Genomic DNA, 19,713 nt, shown 5'->3' on the forward strand with positions numbered 1-19,713 from the left:
TGGTGAAAGGGACCATAAGGGAAGGGGGGAACTGAGTGCCAAAAATTAGAGAGGAAGACAAACCATGAGAGACTCCTAACTGTGGGAAACAAAGTGTTGCAGAAGGAGAGGTGGGGGGGTGGGTAACTGGGTAACAGGCATTAAGGAGGGCACATGAGTGTTATATGCAATTGATGAATCACTAACCTCTACCTCTGAAATTAATCATATACTATACGTTAATTAATTGAATTTAAGTAAAATAATTTTTTTTTAAAATTACCGGTCATGATCTGGTACCTCAAACTCCTACTTTTTCACTATCTACTTAATCTAGTGAATAATTCTACCTTTGATATTGGTTACTGATAATGACCTACTTTTTATCTTTTCTACATTACATAAAGTAACTATATTTAATAGTGGCTCTACTACCTTAGTGTTTGTAGGGACCCGACAAGTTCTGTGAGAGTCTGGGGCACCGGGACACAGGAGTTTTAGTTCTGCCTTGTTTACGTGACATGGGACAAATCATGAGATTTTTTGGGAAGATCAGTATGCTCACCTAAAATGTAGAGTACTACTGATTTCACCGAAGGGTTGTCAAGCCTATGTGCATAAGGACTTCCAAAACTCAGAGACAATTGATAATAAGTATGTAAAAACACTTAAAAAATATATGTGCTATAGAAAGATGTGATATTATTATTACTACTATCATTCTAGTTTGTTTAACATAACTCCTCTAAGAGATAAAACTCTGTAGAAGGAAAATGTGTTAAAAATACACTTTTAGGGGAACCCTGGGTGGCGCAGCGGTTTAGCGCCTGTCTTAGGCCCAGGGCGTGATCCTGGAGACCCAGGATAGAGTCCCACGTCAGGCTCCCGGTGCATGGAGCCTGCTTCTGCTTCTCTCTCTCTCTCTCTCTCTCTCTCTCTGTGGCTATCATAAATAAATAAAAATTAAAAAGAAAATGCACTTTTAGTAACTACTGAAAACTTCAGAAAAACTTTCCTAACAGGAATCCTTTTTAAAATTTTTTTGCCACTTTAAGAAATGATGACTAGTTACGTAAAATGCTATGAGAATCTGCTAATGATGGGCTGGTGGTACTGACTAATGAATAAAATAAATAAAAGATTTACAAAGGAAAAAAAAAGGTCAGTAAGATGTTGAACATTAAATGTGCTTCTTATCTTTTTCATCTTCCCATTAGGCAAATATATGTGCACATATACTTTTAAAACAAAATGGAATTATGAACATTAAAAATGCTATAGAAATTGTGAAATTAAAAAAATAATATTAAAGTTTTTAAAGATTTTATTTATTCATTCATGAGAGACACAGAGAGAGGCAGAGACATAAGCAGAGAGAGATCCAGGCTTTCTCCGGGGAGCCTGATGCAGAATTCAATCCCAGGACCCTAGGATCTCGACCTGAGCCAAAAGCAGAGACTGAATGGTTGAGACACTCAACCACTGAGCCACCTAGGCATCCCTTAATATTAAATCTTTATGAATCACTGATCTAAAAAATTTTGTGTACTATATTTATGAACTAAAGGTCATTAATCAATATCTGCTGCTTTGAATTTTCTTCCTAATATTTTCTTTTTTTGGTTCATTTCTAATAAATAGATGTCTCTGACAAATCTAGCTTTAATCTTTATAACATGTACCTATGCTAAGAAACATTCCAGAATGCAGGAAAGGAGGAAAGGGAAATTTCAAAAAAAATGACTTGTTTATTTGAGGGAGGATAAAACTGTAAATCTAAATGTTGCCTTTACCTCATTCAAATATTCACAAAATATTCACAAAATATTTTAAACACGAGTTAAGCCACTGGGGAAAACAGTTTTCAAGAGTCTGTTACCTACTTATTAATATCCAATACCCAACATGGAAAGTTAGCAAATAAGACAGCATGTGTTGAAACTACTCTAGATGGATTTCAACATTTGTGGCATGTTGTATATTTTTACAGGATGTGACTCAAAATTTGCTTTGAAGTATTTTGCATTTCTTACGGTAATAAAGAAAAAAGTTCTGTTTTTTTCCAATTCTCCATTAATATTTAGATAAAGCCACAATTTTCTCTTTGATTTACCAAAAATACAATCCTAAAAAACATTATTTAGGGAATTTGCATCTAAAATACCATCTTTTTTTAATCCATGTTTCCTTCATATTAAAAGCAGCCATTGTGTAGAAAGTATGTTCAGGATCCTGATATTCATTTATTTCTCCATGTATTGTTTATATTCTGTAGGCTTCCAAAAAAGAATTAAATAGTTATTTTGACATTAAATAGAATCATAGAATTTTTAAGAATCCAAAATCTAATGAATGATAAGTGAAAACAAGTAAAATTGGCTTAGAACAAATTTTTGCATTAGGAAAGCACTATATGAGCACCGAGAAAAGAAAGCAAAAATCTCTTACAGTTTGAAATCACTGAGTTTTCTTTCCCCCTTTGGGTTATTAGATATTATTGAGCAAGCCATATAATGTGGGCAGGATTCATCTTGATTTTAGAAAGTGATTAGAAAAAGAATCTAGCAGTATCCTTTTACATACAAGGGAGATACACAGACTTTGGTAAAATTCACAGAGGAATTAAAAAAAATGTTTGCAAAAAGTAATGAATGAAACATTTCACAACCTGAATGATAACATGCTTTTATCATCATGAGATTATCAAAACATACTGAATTTTTATAAATGTCAGAAATTTCCTTTTATATTTATATTCCTGGGAATCTTTTATTCCCAGATTATAATCCAAAGATAATATTTGATCAAGTGCATACCCCATGATACTCTCTGATGTGGGAGTGTTATCCGGAACCCTGGGTTTGGTTGCGGCAGAACCCACACTTTACAGGGGACTTGGCAAACAAGAATATGCTCAGAGAAAGTATCAGAGGTACTGAAATCTTTGAAAACTACACAATGTAAGAATTTGTTGAAAGAACAGATTGTGTTTGGGCTGAAAAAAGTCTCAGATGAGAGATGCTAACAGCATTTAAGACCTGAAGATCACTTAGGAGGGAGAGATGCCTCAGAAGAAACAAATCCTAACACCTAGATCTCAGACTCATGCCTCCAGAACCGTGAGAAATAAATTTCTGTTGTTTAGCCACCCAGTCTGTGTGCTTTGTTACAGCAGCCTTAGCATGCTAATACAGAGAATATCGTAGTATATAAACCCAGTTTAAATATTAAATTTAGGGTGATGCAAGATGGTATAGTCATTTTTATAGCAACTCAAAATCTTTCATAAATTTTACACTTAGAATTTATGTAGATTATATTTTTTCTGTGCTTATTCTTTTAACATTAAATTTCATTGAAAATCTTAGACCTAATGGTGTTTTTCTCAATATACTCTATTGAAAAGGTCTAGTTTAACAAAAATTTCACAAGGACTTCACAACCAAGCTTAAGTTATAAGTAGACTTTCAGGATATTCAAAACATTTCATTTTTATCAAGATGTGTATAGTTAATGAAGTTGAGGATGGCAGCTCATAATCTTTTAGAATATTCATGTGCATAAGTCAGCAGGTAACAATAGCAGAACTTAGCTTTTTCCAACTCATTCAAATTTTCTTCCCAAATTGCTGAAAGTGCTTAGTGCAGCCTTGCTGTTTACCTGTAATCAAGCTGGCTACCTACTGATACAAGCACTCAGCATGACCTTATGGGATATGCTGGATGCACATTAGAAAATATTTTTTATTTAAAGAATATTATTTTCCTACTCCTTTTAAATTTTCCTATCGGTAATATACACTGGTTTTAGGAATTAAGAAAAAAGTAAGTAAATGAATGTACTTACAGGTCCCGTTAATCTGGAGGCTTTCTCAAATTCTTCACCTTCTTCCATTAGTGCTTCTTCAGTCCCGGGTAAAGAATCTATTTTTACAAAAAGAATGAATATGTTGTTGTCACATATTTTGCTTACTAACTCTGTGATACATAAACCTATTATGAGAAGTTTAGGAAAGTGACTGAACTGGTTTTTGAAAAATCATAGTGTTTGTGAGTTAAACAGTAGAATGTTTGTTTAATTTAAAGACAAAATACAAAAATGTTGAGTATGAGAAGGGCATAATGAAATAAAAAAATGTGTGACCGCTGTAGTTATATTAGTCAGAGCAAGCTTGTTTTTGGCATATGATTTAGGTAACTTTGGAAATTTTATTTAATGTTCATTTTCTGGCTTATAATTTTATATACTATTTACTGTCTTTTTTTCTCTTTTTCTTTCCTTCTTTTCTCCTTTCCTTCTTTCCTTCCTTTCTTGCTTGCCTTCCTTCCTTCCCTCTCTCCCTCCCTCCCTCCCTCTCCACTTTCCCTCTTCCTTCTTTTTTTTTTTTTTTTTTAATTTTGTATTTATTTATGATAGTCACAGAGAGAGAGAGAGAGGCAGAGACACAGGCGGAGGGAGAAGCAGGCTCCATGCACCGGGAGCCCGATGTGGGATTCGATCCCGGGTCTCCAGGATCGCGCCCTGGGCCAAAGGCAGGCGCCAAACCGCTGCGCCACCCAGGGATCCCTCCTTCCTTCCTTCCTTCCTTCCTTCCTTCCTTCCTTCCTTCCTTCCTTCCTTCCTTCTTTTTGACTACACAATTTAAGCACCAATTTGTTTTCTCTCTATTAAATCTATTAAATGGGATGACAAATTATAAAAAATTTGGAAAAGGGCACATACCATGAAATGGTGGTGGGTTTTCCATTTTAAGTATCAAGTGAGAAGTTGTAATTAATTGGCTTGACTAGATTTGAGAAGTGGGTGAGTCTTGGCTTTCTAATATATGAATAAAATTATGGCAACCTTTTCCATATATATGCTGAGTTAATTATAACAACAAGGATTTCTAAGGGTTATAAATAATTCAGCAATATGGACAGATATATGGAGCATTAGAAGAAGTCTGTGTTTTAATAACCTTCTATTCAAATTTCAAAAATCAGTTAAGAGGAAATATTTTAAATGACTGGAAACTTTTAAAATTGATTTTCTTATATTTGTTTGAAAGAGCCATATGAGTCCCTCAAGAAGACTTTCCTTCAGATTCACACACATATGGAGGCAGCTTTTTTTCCACTGTGTAAAATGTGCACTCTGGGAAGAAAATCAAAGCATTAAATCCTTCAAATGCTTAATGGTCACCTAATACCAGAGAGACAGTGGAAAGCTTAGTGCAAATCCATAATCATAGCTTTTGAACCATGGAGCTCTGCCTCTAATAATTCAGAGTTTTACATTCAAGAAGAAAAATTACTAAATCCCAGGGCACATAGTTTATCTAGAATACAGAATTCTAACTTTGGGAGACTGACATACTTTCTCGAGCTGTAGGTATATTTTAAAAGTTACCTAGCAAAAAAATAAATAAATAAAATAAATAAAAGTTACCTAGCATCCTTCCAAACAGAACCATTACATCAAAAAGAAGCAAATTTTTGTTGATAAAATAATAAATCAGGATACATGAATTTATAGTAAATTCAAAAATATTAATCCATTTATGAAGAATATTTGAACCCCTATCTACTAATACCCAGTTGTAAGGATGACAGTAGATTGATTCTTTAAATTAGAATGTATAAACTAGCATAACTTAAGTCCTGCAAGGCTTAATTATATTTATATAACTGTAAGCAAATATTAGTGTAATTTTAGTATTCACTCACTATTTTTTGTTTCACTTATGTATTAAAATCATTATTTAAGTAGAATATTGACTTAATAGATAATATTAATATGTTCTATTCTATACTACAAGAGCAAATTACATATACAGAAGAAGAAAACCAACTCTCGTGGATTTGTTGATTTTTTTAGGTTAGAAATGATGCACTATGAGTTAGTTCTCAACTTCTCAGTGAATTAATGATCTTATTTATTTTTAAAGATTTTATTTTTTTATTTGAGAGAGACAGAGAGAGTACAAGCAGCAGGAGGGGCAGAGGCAGAAGACAAGCAGACTTTCCTGACTTGGGGTTCGATCCCAAGGACCAGAGCTGGTTAGATGCTTGCTTAACGAACTGAGCCACCCAGGCACCCCAAATTAATTATTTTAATGAGTACTGTCATTCTGTTTGATTTTTATTTTTTATAGATTTTATTTATTTGAGAGAAGGAGAGAGAGAGGGAGAAAGAGAGAGCATGAGCAGGGGAAGGGGCAGAAGAAGAGGGAGAGAAAGAAGCAGACTCCCCACTGAGTCCTGAGCAGATCTTTGGTGATGAGGGCTGAATCCCAGGACCCAGAGATCACGACCTGAGCCAAAGTCAGATGCTTAAATGACTGAGCCACCCAGGCCCCCCAGTCATTTTGTTTAATTTTTTTTTTAAAGATTTTATTTATTCATGAGAGACACACAGAGAGAGAGGCAGAGATACAGGCAGAGGGAGAAGCAGGTTCCACGCAGGGAGCCCGATGTGGGACAGGATCCCAAGTCTCCAGGATCACACCCCGGGCCAAAAGGCTCGCTAAACGGCTGAGCCACCCAGGGATCCCCATTTTGTTTGATTTCTAATGCAGGTATGTACTCACCACTTCACTCATCCATTTTTTTGGTCATTTGTATATTCATTTAATTCGATAAATACTGTATGTCATGCATTCAACTTGGTGCATGCATGGTTCAACTTGGTTCAAAACAAGTTGAGCAAGATAATTTTCTGTGACTTTCTCTTGGAATATACTTGAACACCTTTACAGTATGAATTTTTTTTAAGAAAAATGAATGTTTATAAAGGGAAGGCAGTGGTAAGTTTTAATGGTTTTACATTCTGTTCTGTTCTTGTTTGGGTTGAATTTTTCCTGGTTACTGGTGCCATATCCAGAGAGATCTACAATATATAGTGAATCCATTCAACTTAGTGTAGAAGGACAATGGTGGAGTACTGTCAGAATATTTGCGAATTCACATCGCCATATTGGAAGTTGTTAAGTTGAACCTTTCTAAATAGTCCAAATCTAGTGCCAGAGTATCAATCTAATTATACCAGTAGGAACAACAGACATCGTGAAAATAAAATGTTAGTATTTAATGATTAAACATTCCATTTTTAAGTGTTCTAAGTGCATTGCTTATTAACAATAATTGGTGTATACATATGTGTAAGCTATTTTGCTGTATTCCAGAGCAATTTCTTTATAAAAGTATACTTACTTATTGTACTTATAAAGTATAAATGATTTTCAAAATACAAGCAATGAACTCTTTGAGCTTTTTTCAATCACATGGAGGAAATAATGAGTATCTCAATTTCTCAAATATTAGAATTTATCTTGTCTTTTCACTTTAGAGAAGAAGAAACTGAAACATAGACAAGATAATTTCATCAAAGTCTAACAGTATCTGACAGCACTGGGATGAGAAACTTAGCCAATGTGGTTGATTAGGCATGCAGGTAGGAACCTAGGAATCTGTAGAATTTATCTCAATGTTTAGCTACATCCAACTTCTTCCTCTCATTAATTTTACTTTTGCTATTTATGTCACAACAGGTTTTTTATGTAGAAAGTTACACCTATTCATAGGAATATGTATGTTTATTGAGCCAAGCTCAATGTGGATGTATAGTTGACATAAAAAGCACATCAGCACATTTGGATAATGCCAAAAATATTTAATTACTGAATCTAGTGCTCTATCTTAAGTGGAAAAGAGTGTACTGAATCAGAAACTTATATTTTGTAATTTGCTGATTAAGTTTACTAAAATTTGAATGTGAAGAATTCAGGATACAAGCAGTTCAAGAAAGGAGCTTAATGAATATTTTTCCTCCAGTGGATGCAATTAGGTATAATCAACCACATAGTAGTGATGATGCATTGTTAAATTTTCCAAAAAATTTAAACCCCTCAACACCCAATTATTATGCAAATGTGATTGCTCAAAGATATATATATCTTCTTGGTAGATTAATGGATTCCAGTGCTTTTGATAAAATTAAAAACCAGTAATGGGCCAGTAATTAAATAATATCTGGTTTTTGTCTAGTTTTATACCAGGCATGATGCAGTACACAAGAAAACCTCAAAAAGTATATAATTCAGTTGAGCAAGATCAACACACAAGAAGTAATTGAAACACTATTGGAAGAAAAGGAAAAAGAAGATATTGGTGTTAGCTGGACAGGAGGAGACTTGAGATGACCTTAGAACATAGGATATGGATAGGCAGAGGGGAGGAGAAAGAATTTATTATGAATCATGGAAGAAGGGCTTAAGTAAAGGTACACATGCAAGGCTATCAATGAAGAGAAGATAGGCTGACTCCAAACCTAGGGTGTCAAGGAATGGTTGACCTGGGTCCTCCATGTTGTTAGTGCCATATTGTTTAACTTTCATTGTCAATGTTAAAGGTCTACCATGAGAGTGCTGTCATCTCATCAGTACTGCAAGAGATTTGAGTATAAAGAAACTATTATCATTTCTTGTGTCATGCTACACTGGCATTGGTTTACATTCCCACAACACTTCTTTGTTTTGTTTTGTTTTAAGATTTTATTTATTTGAAAGAGAGAGAGAGCACATGAAGGAGAGGAGGGGCAGAGGGAGACAGAGAAGCAGACTACCCACTTAACAGGGAGGTTGATGCTTAACAGGCTTGATCCCCTGAGATCATTACCTGAGCAGAAGGCAGACACTTAACCAACTGAGCCACCCAGATGCCTCCACATTTTGTTTTTTAAAATGTTTAATGTTGTTAACATTTGACATGTAAAAAAAGTATATATATTTGGCCTTTGAACAATATGAGTTTTTTTAGCTGCATGAGTCCTCTTATACATGGATTTCTTTCAATAAATACAGTGCAGTACTATAAATGTCTTTTCTTTATGATTTTCTTAATAAAATTTTATTTTCTCTAGCTTACTTTATTGTAAGAATACAGTATATAATACATATAACATATAAAATATGTGTTAATCAACTGTTTATATTATTGGTAAGGCTTCTGGTCAACAGTAGGTTATTAGTAGTTAAGTTTTTGGTGAATCAAAAGTTATACTTCAATTTTCAACTGTGCATAGGGTTGGCACCCCTAACCCTCATGCTGGTCAAGGATCAATTGTAAAAAATATATATGTAAAGTAAAAAAATAGATAGATAGATAGATAGATAGATAGATAGATAGATAGATAGTAAATTTATTTACAAAGCATAAGGGTAAACACTCTCAACCCACCCCTCTAATTTAAGAATTAGAACATTTCCTTCCTGTATATACCTGAGAGCACCTTCCTTATCCCATCTCCTTGCTTCCCCTATCCTGAGGATAACCGCGATTTTATTCCCTTCTTTAAATATAGTTTTATCACTTATGTATATTTTCCTAAAGAATATATTATTTAGATTTGCTAGTTTTGAGCTTAAAATGGTGTTCTATGAATTCTTTTGTTCAATCATATAATGCTTTTAAGACTCATTCAGTTGTGAGTTGTAATTTGCTCATACCAGATTGGGAGATCCACTGCCATTTTCAGATCAGTTGCTTTAAATCAGCCACAGTGGTAGTATTTACACCACAGAAAACAACAGTCTCTACAAATTATGGCTTTCTTTTTCAAAGAAAGAGTTGTTAACATTTACCAACACACCTTTGATTTCATTCATCCTATGTGTGTATTTGAAATGCATTCAGTTTTCTGCAGTGGGACAATTCCATAATGTATCCATTTTCCTGTCCCCCAGCATATTGACAAAGGTTGTTCACTATTCATGTTCATGAGACTTGTTTTTCTAAGATATTCACCCAGAAATGGAGTTTCTGAGCTTTTGACTAAATATTGAATATTCTTTTGAATATTCAAGATTTTAAAATAATGGAAAACTGTTTCCAACATTGTTGATGCTCCACCTAGAGTGTATGAGTTTCCTTTCATCTCTCTGTTCACCAGCACTTACCTTGCCTGATTTCCTAATTAATACCAAACCAAAAGTTATAAAACAGCATCCTTCTATGGTCTTAATTTGCTTTTCTTTGATTACTAAAGTAGTTAAGCATTTTTCATAAGTCTGTTGGCCGTTTGGTTTCCTCTTTTGTGAAATATCTGTTCATATCCATTTGCTTATTTTTCTCTTGGTTTGTTGATCTTTATTAAATTGTATATTGTTTGTGTATTCTAAATGTTAATCTTTAATCAGTAGCATATATATTGCAAATCTATTTTGCTATTTTGTGGCTTATTGATTCACTTATTTCTGTCATCTTTTGATGAACACGAGTTTTAACACTCTATAGCTGAGTGAAATTTTCTTGTTATGTTTTGGGATTTCTTTTTCACCTTCACTAATATATCTTTCTCTATCCAAATGTAAGGAAAATATTTTCCTATGGTTCCTTTTCTAATGATTCCAACTAGATGTACTGACCGTATTTAGCTAGGACATTGAGTGATGAAGTGGTGCCATATCTTAGACATCATTGCCATGGCACTACATGTACTTTTTTATTTATTCAGGAAACATTCTGAAGTGCCCTGACATGAACTTACACTATGTTAAGGAGTTTCAATTGCATCCTACAGAAAATGGGATAAAAGAAGCATCTTTATGTTTAGAAAGATAAACTAAAAAGAGACAGGATAGTACAAGGAGTACCTATGTACAGGCTTGTTATAGTAGGCAGAAAAGGAGGACGAAAGCACAGAGGAGGCAGTGGCAGGGAAAATGAAGAGGAGACTGATTTGGAGAGGGAATTTACTGACATGATTTGAGGCCAATTTAATACGGGGCTGAGAAAGATGGAGGGAAACCTAGTATGGTGTTGACATTTCTGCTGGGGAAATATGAAGGGATCTATAATGTGAAAATGGGAGTAGGCAATGTAAGTTACAAAGACAAGATGAAAATAGTGACAAAATTTGGGGAGAAGCCAACATATAGTTGATCTGTTAGTACCTAAATCAGGCACAGACACTATGAGGCTGCTCCTCAGAATCCACACATCTTGCCTCCTTTTCTTTTTGTCCCTTAACCTTCTGACACACACGGCTTGAGGGAAAGGTAGATGTATGACCCACTGTTAACCATGATGTTTGGTTTAGTTTCTTTCTTTCACATTTCAATCTTCCAGTGCCATTAAATCACAGTAGATGTTGTTGGATTTAAAACTTACCCAAAGAATCTGGGACTATTTCATCTGGAGAACGAAGTACTTGTGATGTCTCCTCTGTCCTTTCTGCCAGGTGGTCTCCTTGGAGCCTAAATAATTAAAAATGGTCAGTACAACCTCGAATAATGTTGAATTGTAAAATGTGAATGAAATACTACTGGGGACGTGACTATGAACTTTCAAATTTAAAATCAGACATCCTTCTGCAGAGTAGAAACAAAGGTTTACTAAAGCCTTTGTCATACCGTGTTTTTGTTTTTCTAGCCTTGAAGGACAAGTCTTTCATCATCTTTTTTCCTATACACATGGGAAGATTAAGTCCAGGCAGAGTCTGCTTTTCTTCTTTCTTCTCTGCCTGAGTGGAGGAAGGTTTACAAGCAAACGTTTTCACTGAAACTACAATGGGGAAGTGAGTGGAAGAAAAGCAGGAGTCCCCCAGAGTGGGCTCACCTTGCTTCTGAATCCAGGGGCAGGAGAGTTTTCATGATTACATAGAGGTTTATCAAGCACAGTTCTCCACATCAACCCAAGTGGAGTTTAAAGGCCTACAGGCCAAGGTGAGCCTCAATAATGGAAGTGAAGATCCTTAATATGTCTGACTGCCCAGTGTTCTCACAGACACTGCCTCCCTTCAGGAAGGAAAGGCCACATGGGTACTTCTGGGATAACATATTTCTGAACTTCTGTGTCCACCTCACCACAGCGAAACTAGCAATATCTAATTCAAACAGTCTGGATGTATATTATGCTGTGAAATCATGCTATCAAACGGCATAGAGTTTATTAATAACTGTTGGAACTCGGTCCTAAGAATAAGCCCTGCTAATATTGGAGAACAATGTATCAAATAGTCCAGAGACTGAAGTTTCCATAACAATGCCCTTATTTTTTTCTTGTATTTAGCAGATGGCAAGTGCCCTCAGGGGAGAGTATTAATAAATGCATAACAAATAGCCTTAATATTTTAAAAAATACAATTCAAGTATAATTTGTAACCGTACCAGCCTCAAAATTTAAACTTTTCAACTGTTTTACATTTTTGCTTTTATATGTCACAGTAGAATCATACTAATTTGCATTTGGCTTTTGCATATTCAAGCACATATGCATGACACTTTACCGTTTGTGTAATTACAAATATTATAAATTATGCTTTCATCTTTATTCCTTTAATATTAAATTAATATTAAATTATGCACATTTTTGTTCGTATTACATACTAATACTTACCTATTACCTTCTTTTTTTTTTTTTTTTTTTTTTTTTTTTTTTTAAATTTTTATTTATTTATGATAGTCACAGAGAGATAGAGAGAGGCAGAGACACAGGCAGAGGGAGAAGCAGGCTCCATGCACCGGGAGCCCGATGTGGGATTCGATCCCGGGTCTCCAGGATCGCGCCCTGGGCCAAAGGCAGGCGCCAAACCGCTACGCCACCCAGGGATCCCACCTATTACCTTCTATATACAAAACCATATTTATTATATAAGCTAACTCAGGAATTCTCTAGTGTAATTCTGTGATAATCATAACTTTTTTTTTGGTCAGATATGTATGACTTTAAACTTTTTTTGATTGATTTTATACTTTGAATTAATTTTTAAAATTTTACTTTGCAACATCACTTTTAAATGATATAGCTACATACTTCTCATATCTGCCCAATTATTTCTTATTTTCTTACTTTCTAGTAATTAAAATAAATACTTCACTAATCTGCCATATCAAATAGTCTTTTCATATATTCTTTGTCTACCATTTCATCAAATTTTCAGAGAGGAAGTATGTAGAAACATGAGATATTGAAAGGTGCAAGTAAAAATAATTATTAAAAACTGACAGACTGCAATACATTTGGGTATTTCAAATTAGATTAAAAACCTAAATGGAAAATAAATCTCCAACAAAAGCAGAAAGAAAGCAGGAAGAAATGAAAACTAAGTTGTAAACTTGTTTTTGCCCATTGCAAGCTTCAATAAGAAATATTTACTTAGCATTTATTAATATGCTCAGGAATAAGCCTAATGTCATTGAGATGTAAATAAATTACAACCGATCCTGATTTCACAGACTTCTCAATGTAGGTGAGTCGACAAGACAAATGGCCATGAAAACGACCCAACAAATTGGGTGGCCTTGAAGCTGGCTCATCTTTGTTCAAACACTGCCCTCCAGATACCTGAAGAGTTGGATTTACTGTCTTGGCAGCAACTCCATTAAGGAATGCCTCACAGCCCTGCTATCCTTGAGTGCTCTGCCAACGTTTCCCAAACTGTAATCCACACAGCACCACTTCTGTAAGAGGTTAATAGGCACTATGCAAACAAGGGTTATGTGGGCAAATCCGGGAAATGCAGTCTTAATAACAGTTCAATCTTTTTTTTCTCTACACTACAAGAGTTTTACTTATACTCTTACCTTTTCTCTTTGCTTTCTGAAACTCCTTTTCCATGTTAAACACTCGCTTTCCTATATTCTCAGGACCTAAACAAAATGCTTCCTGTTCCCCTTTGTCATCACTGAAACCCTTTACTAAGAATATTATATCCTCTTTTCCTCTAAGAATATGACACTGCCTCCTCTCCAAAGGAGCCTGCCTAATCCCTCCACCTCAGATCACACAGGATTCGAAATATTCACCTTCCTTCTTTCTGCCTTTCTGAGACTTGGCTCAGAACCAAAGTTTTCTTCTTCAACTCAAGCATCACTGTCATCTTGAATGTTTCTATGTTCTTGAGTTCCATGTTCTTCCATCTACCCACTAATTTCAAAGTCCCTGATCTCAAATCTGGAGATCTTCCTTCACCCAAGGACAGATCACTCAGAATTGTTCCCTGTAAGCAATATTTAAAGCCAATGTTCTGTTCTCTGACCACAGACTCATCTCCTGTAGACTCACAAACTCACTGTCCTTAATACTTTCTCTTCAGTCAAATATAGATCCCAATTTCTATTTTCTCCCACGTATCTGGCCTCCCCTGGTTCCAGTTCTGCCCTACTCATCTGGGTCTTGTGGTCTCCTCAGTTTGCATGCACCTACATCCTCCTGTCATGACTGACCAACCAGACCCTAATTCTGTATCAAGTCATCATTTTCCTACACATGTGCACCTGAAGCAATGCAGGAGAAAATCAGACACTCTAGGATTGGAGAGTAGAAGTCAATGGTCTCCAACTTTAAACTTGGGCTTCTTGATTGTCTTTCTTCCACTCCTCTCAAAGTCTTTACAAAACTATTACTTCCTTTTTAGGTCATCTAGAAAAATGATGTATTAAGGAAAAAAGATCTGCTACTCCCCCTCATATAGCACCTATAGAGTTATTTTCACTCCAGCCAGTATTCACTACCTTCCAAAGAGCTGCTACTCCCTCTCTTCTGTGTAAGGTTCAGATCATCCATTTAGGCTGGTGATTTGGATCCGATCATCTCATCTTTCTTGGATCTTATTTAACCCACTACTATTCATTCTGTTCATCTGCATTGTTCATTTGCCACAGTGAAAAGAAACAGGCTCATTTCTCTTTCAGCCTTAACAAAACAAAATCCCTCCTCCCATAATTATCTCAAACACCTAACTGTTGCTTTTTCTTGCTCATTCTTTTTTGGGCCAAACTCCCTAAATATTCTTCATTCATTGCCTTTGCTTCCATAGTTTTCATTCATTCCTCATCCTGTTTTAATTTGGTTTGTGTCTCTGCCATTCTGAAATGACTTTCTGATCTAATTGCCATATAAAACAGAAATTTTCATATCTTGTTTTTATTTAACTTTCTTTTTTTAATGCCTATTTTTTTTATTTTTTTATTTTTTTATTATTTATTTATGATAGTCACACACAGAGAGAGAGAGAGAGAGAGAGGCAGAGACACAGGCAGAGGGAGAAGCAGGCTCCATGCACCGGGAGCCCGACGTGGGATTCGATCCCTGGTCTCCAGGATCACGCCCTGGGCCAAAGGCAGGCGCCAAACCGCTGCGCCACCCAGGGATCCCTTAAATTTCAATTGTACTTTGAATGAACACTTTCCCCACTCTCTTTTACACCATCTCTTTGAATCAGCTCATCTACTCATGGTTTGAATCACACACAGATTGATATTTTTCAAATCTTTATTTTGAGTTCTCAGCTCAAAATTGGTGTAGCCAAATTTTTGTAGAACATTTTACTTGGATGTACCAAAAGCATCACAAAGATAACATGTCCAAAAGTAAATTCATTTTCATCATCACCCTGTCTTGCATTACACACAGCTAGTCAATCCCAGTCTTGTTACTTATACCTCCTGAGGAGATTTCCTGAATCCATCACTTCTTTATACACTACTGTAATTTTGCTCCTCATTTTCATTCACCTGGATTCTTATTAGTGTCCTCAATGATAGTCATATTTAGAAACTTGCCCTTCAAAAATCCATTTTCCATATGGCTACCAAAATGTTCAAAACAAATCCAAACATATTACTCTCATGATTTAAATATTTTAGTGCAAGAAATCTTAACAAGAGTATTTTTAGAGTGCCCATTGGGCAGTTTTAGGGGAATCACAATAACTCACAATAAATGGAATGAAAAGTTTTTGGCAGATGTGCTCTTTTTGGACAGGGAGACAGTAACTTCAACCAGATTTTCAAAATAATCCTTGATTCAAAAAAGTTTAAGAACAACCATTTACTGGCTTCTCATCACCCGCAAGATGAGTTATGATTTCCTTACCAAGTCATTTGAGTCTCTCTATTACACAACCTTTACCTGTCTCTGAAAATTCATCTTTTTTAATTTTATACTCCATAAACGCCACTGTCCAGAAGTCTTAGCAGCTATGCAAAACTTCACCATTGCTTTTGCTTTACTATATTTTAATTGTCTGTTTAGATGTCTGTCAATATACTTCAAGTGTCTTAAAGGCGAGAATTTTATTTTTCATATTTTATGACTGTAATACCTAGCTTAGGTTGAGTTTCATTATAAGCTCTAAAAGAGATTTCTTGTGGCATTTTTAATGATTAAATCACCTTGGGGATTAGTCCAGGAAAACAGAGCCCATCCTATATATGAGGAATTTTCTATGGAATACTATAATAGAGTTATATTTCCTTGAAAAGAGGTAAAACTATCCTGTGTATATTTAGGGTTAAGTAGTTCTTAGCCCTGTTCACTCTAATTCAGAATATAAGACAGAGGTTGATGTGTCAATGCTTATATGATCTGTGGGGCAGAACATGAAAGTAAAACACAGGGAGAGAAAGCCAATACAAGGATGTGTTATTGAGCCATCTCCTGTACAGATGGTTTCTCGACAATTCCACAAGAATTCTGAGGATCCTTATGAAATATGTCCACTTGAAGGATGAAAGGGTAAAGAATTTATCCATAGGCTCCTGATCAAGGATGGTCCTTGAGCTCTGATAACCCTAACTTTTAAATTGCATATATATTAATATTGAGTGATTCTAATTGGTCATCCCAGTGCAGGAAATAAGATATAAAAGATATTAGCAAAAGTGATGTTAAAGGTTGCACCTGCACAAGGCTGGCTGCTATGCTACAGTTATAAACATGTGCAGATATAGTTGCTAATAAGAAGTATTTAAAATTACATACAAGCGGGGTTGATAATGATAGTAAATATGTTTGGCTTTAAAATAAATCAATCAGATTTAATTTTATGGCTAGTGAGTCCTGGCTAGAGGAAATATTACACATATTAGTAAATTATATCAATGAGTTTGTGAGTCAACAATCATTTTCCATTGACTCAGTCTTAATAGTGATTAAGCCAAAGAAAGATAGCATCCTGAGAGAGACTGTTGTAGTGTGTATCAGAGCCTATCATAGTACCAGGCACATGAATACTATCAATAGGTATTTCTGAAGTAAATGTTATCAAAAAGTCCCTGAGTCATATAAAATAGATTTAAAGAAGGCAGACCAGTCAAGAGAAAGGAGGCTGAAGATCATTTAGGAGATTGGTAACTATAGCAGTGGTTCAAATTTTGCTGGTTTGCAGTTTGTTTTGAGATTCAATTGATCCCAGTGTCTCATTATATAAGGAGAAACAAGGAAACCAAAGAAAGCATCAAATAGAAGTCCAGTTCTAGTCTAAAATGGTCAGTAAAAACACCAAATCCATTCAGAGGAGGAAGTTTTGAACATTGTAAGCAGTGAGAGAATAGAAAAGATGATTAGTACCACTTCTCTTTTATACTTAAAGAAAAATCCAAAACATTCAAAAAAGGGGCATATTTCCCTTTTTTTTAATCTCTAGAATTAAATGTCAACCCAATTGAACTATGTAATGTGATGAGAGAAGATTCAAATAAGTGTGTATTTACTTTCTCACTTTGTCCTAGAAGACATTCAAATTTATGAGTAGTTGTCTTTCTGTTTTTATGTTATTATGGTATGTATTATTTATTTTAATCTTCCCTGAATACTTTCTGTAAGAAAGTAGTATCTAACTATAACCAGAATGGACACTTATCAAAAGTTTCTTTGAACCAAATTGAATACACTATGGTATGCATGAAATTAAAGGCCAAGCTAACATTTCTAGCCTGTATATTTCAAAGGACATGATAAACAAAATTTGGATTAATTGGGGAAATATTAATGGAGTAGGTGGTACTTAAACTGAGCTTTCATAAAGCTCAAATTTGATTAGGTAAAAAAAAGGGGGGGGAAGAAAGAAGGAAAAAAAGAAGAAAGAAAGAAAGAAAGAAAGAAAGAAAGAAAGAAAGAAAGAAAGAAAGAAGAAAAAGAAGAAAGAAAGGAAGAAAGAAAGAAGAAAGAAAGAAAAAGAAAGAAAGAAAAGAAAGAAAGAAGAAAGAAAGAAAGAAAGAAAGAAAGAAAGAAAGAAAGAAAGAAAGAAAGAAGGAGAAAGGAGTAGAACTTCCTACAATGTTATCTAGAAATCTGATGTTGAAATACCTAATCTTCTTCCCTGATGAAAATGGAAGCCAATGGAGGGTTGAAGCAGAGTGATATGATCAGACTTCCCTTTTGAGAAGGATGTGCTGCATTGATCACAGACTGTAGCAGGGCGATCAAGAAAGCAGGGAAATTCTTTAGATCATTCCACCAATCTTGTTGAGAGTTGAGCACAGCTTGCCTAAGAGCATCAATGGTGGAGGTGGTTAGAAGTGGACTGATTGGAGATAAATTCTGTAGGTGGAGCCAATGGTACACCTGATAAATTCGATTTGGGAGTGAGAGAGAGATAAAGAAAGAAAGAGAGAGAGAGAGAAAAAGAAAGAGAGAGAAATCCCAAGCAGCTGAAATCATGTTACCATTTGCTGAGACAAGGAACCCTGAGGGGAAAACAAATATGCTGGAGACTAAGTGGAACTTAGTTGGGGACATGGTAAGTTTAAAATGCATTTTAGACATACAGGTAGAGGTGTGGAGAGGCAGCCAGATATCCATATGGAGATGCTGAAAAGACTGCAGAGTGAGGCTTTCCCTTTCTGGATTGTAAAACCTCTACCAAGGACTTCAGAATATGATATACTACTATTTGGGTCAGCTATTTTGAAGAATATGATATTCTGTTTCACTGTAAAATAAGTAGTATATCATAATAAATGTCAATTAGAACAAGGGAACCACAATAAACAGTTTTGGTTTTCAGAAATTTTGAACCATTTTTTCAAACAGTTAGAAATTAACTTATCGTCCCCCTCCAGACTCCAAAGTCTGCTTTTAATTTACAAAAGCCTCTTTCATAGTATCAGTCATTGAGTTATTTCTAAGTCTCCTTCTAAATGTTAATATTCCATTTTAGGATTCCAGGACGTGTCTCCAGAACTATTTTTTGAGAAAAATCCTAACAACTTATTGTCACTCACTCAATTTTGAAGTCTTAAAAAAGCCAAAATTTTCATCAACATCAATAATTTATTGGGGACCTTCAAAGGCAAAGCTCTCCACTGGGCACTGAGCCTGCAATCTGGCATGAGACCTGCATGTATTTGCATGAACTTTCTAATTACTTTGCAAGCTTTCATGAAGTCAGAGATCAGGCCTGAGATTCCTGACAGTATCGGGGCCTCACATATCCATTCACATTTGTGCCCCCTCGGATAATGATGTAATTTGAATGACATTTCTTTGAATTCAATAAACACTTACTGTAATTCCTTTTCTATCCTAAAACTTCTGTTCTATGGAACTTTGCTGCCCTTCTTTGGGGAATAACCTGGAAATTCTTCTTCCTGTATTCCTTTCCAAACCCACTGACACCACCCCAGCATTCTCTTACCCCTGGCCATTCTGATTTGACACTCTGGTGAACAGTCCACTTATTGTGACTCGGGCCCTTTGGCACCACCTCTCAGATTCCTCCGCAACATCCTCTGGACTCCTGACACAGATCTACCTCCAAGAGCCTCCAGCAAATACTACTTCTAGCAGTACCTCAATTTCCCTTCTTATTTTAGCAAATTCCAGCATTCATCTGAGGCACTCTTGCTGTTTCTTGACTCTGGCTGTTTAGGTCACATGAGGATAAGTAACAACGCATCAGAATGAAGCACCTTTTTCCTGAAAGTAGAATGCAGTCGAACATCCTCCTTCACCAGACGGCTTCCCTTAA

At 35.3% G+C, this 19,713-nt stretch overlaps 1 protein-coding gene across 1 annotated transcript in view; it reads right to left on the reverse strand.

The window, feature by feature from the left end:
• C9H8orf34 (chromosome 9 C8orf34 homolog) overlaps positions 1-19,713 on the reverse strand; it is a 376,775-nt gene that overhangs the window by 80,803 nt on the left and 276,259 nt on the right. The window contains 2 exon segments of the mRNA XM_041768603.1: positions 3,826-3,902; positions 11,130-11,215. Coding sequence (XP_041624537.1) covers positions 3,826-3,902; positions 11,130-11,215 — 163 coding nt within the window.

Source organism: Vulpes lagopus, chromosome 9 (genome assembly GCF_018345385.1).
Source record: "Vulpes lagopus strain Blue_001 chromosome 9, ASM1834538v1, whole genome shotgun sequence".
Taxonomy (NCBI): domain Eukaryota; kingdom Metazoa; phylum Chordata; class Mammalia; order Carnivora; family Canidae; genus Vulpes; species Vulpes lagopus.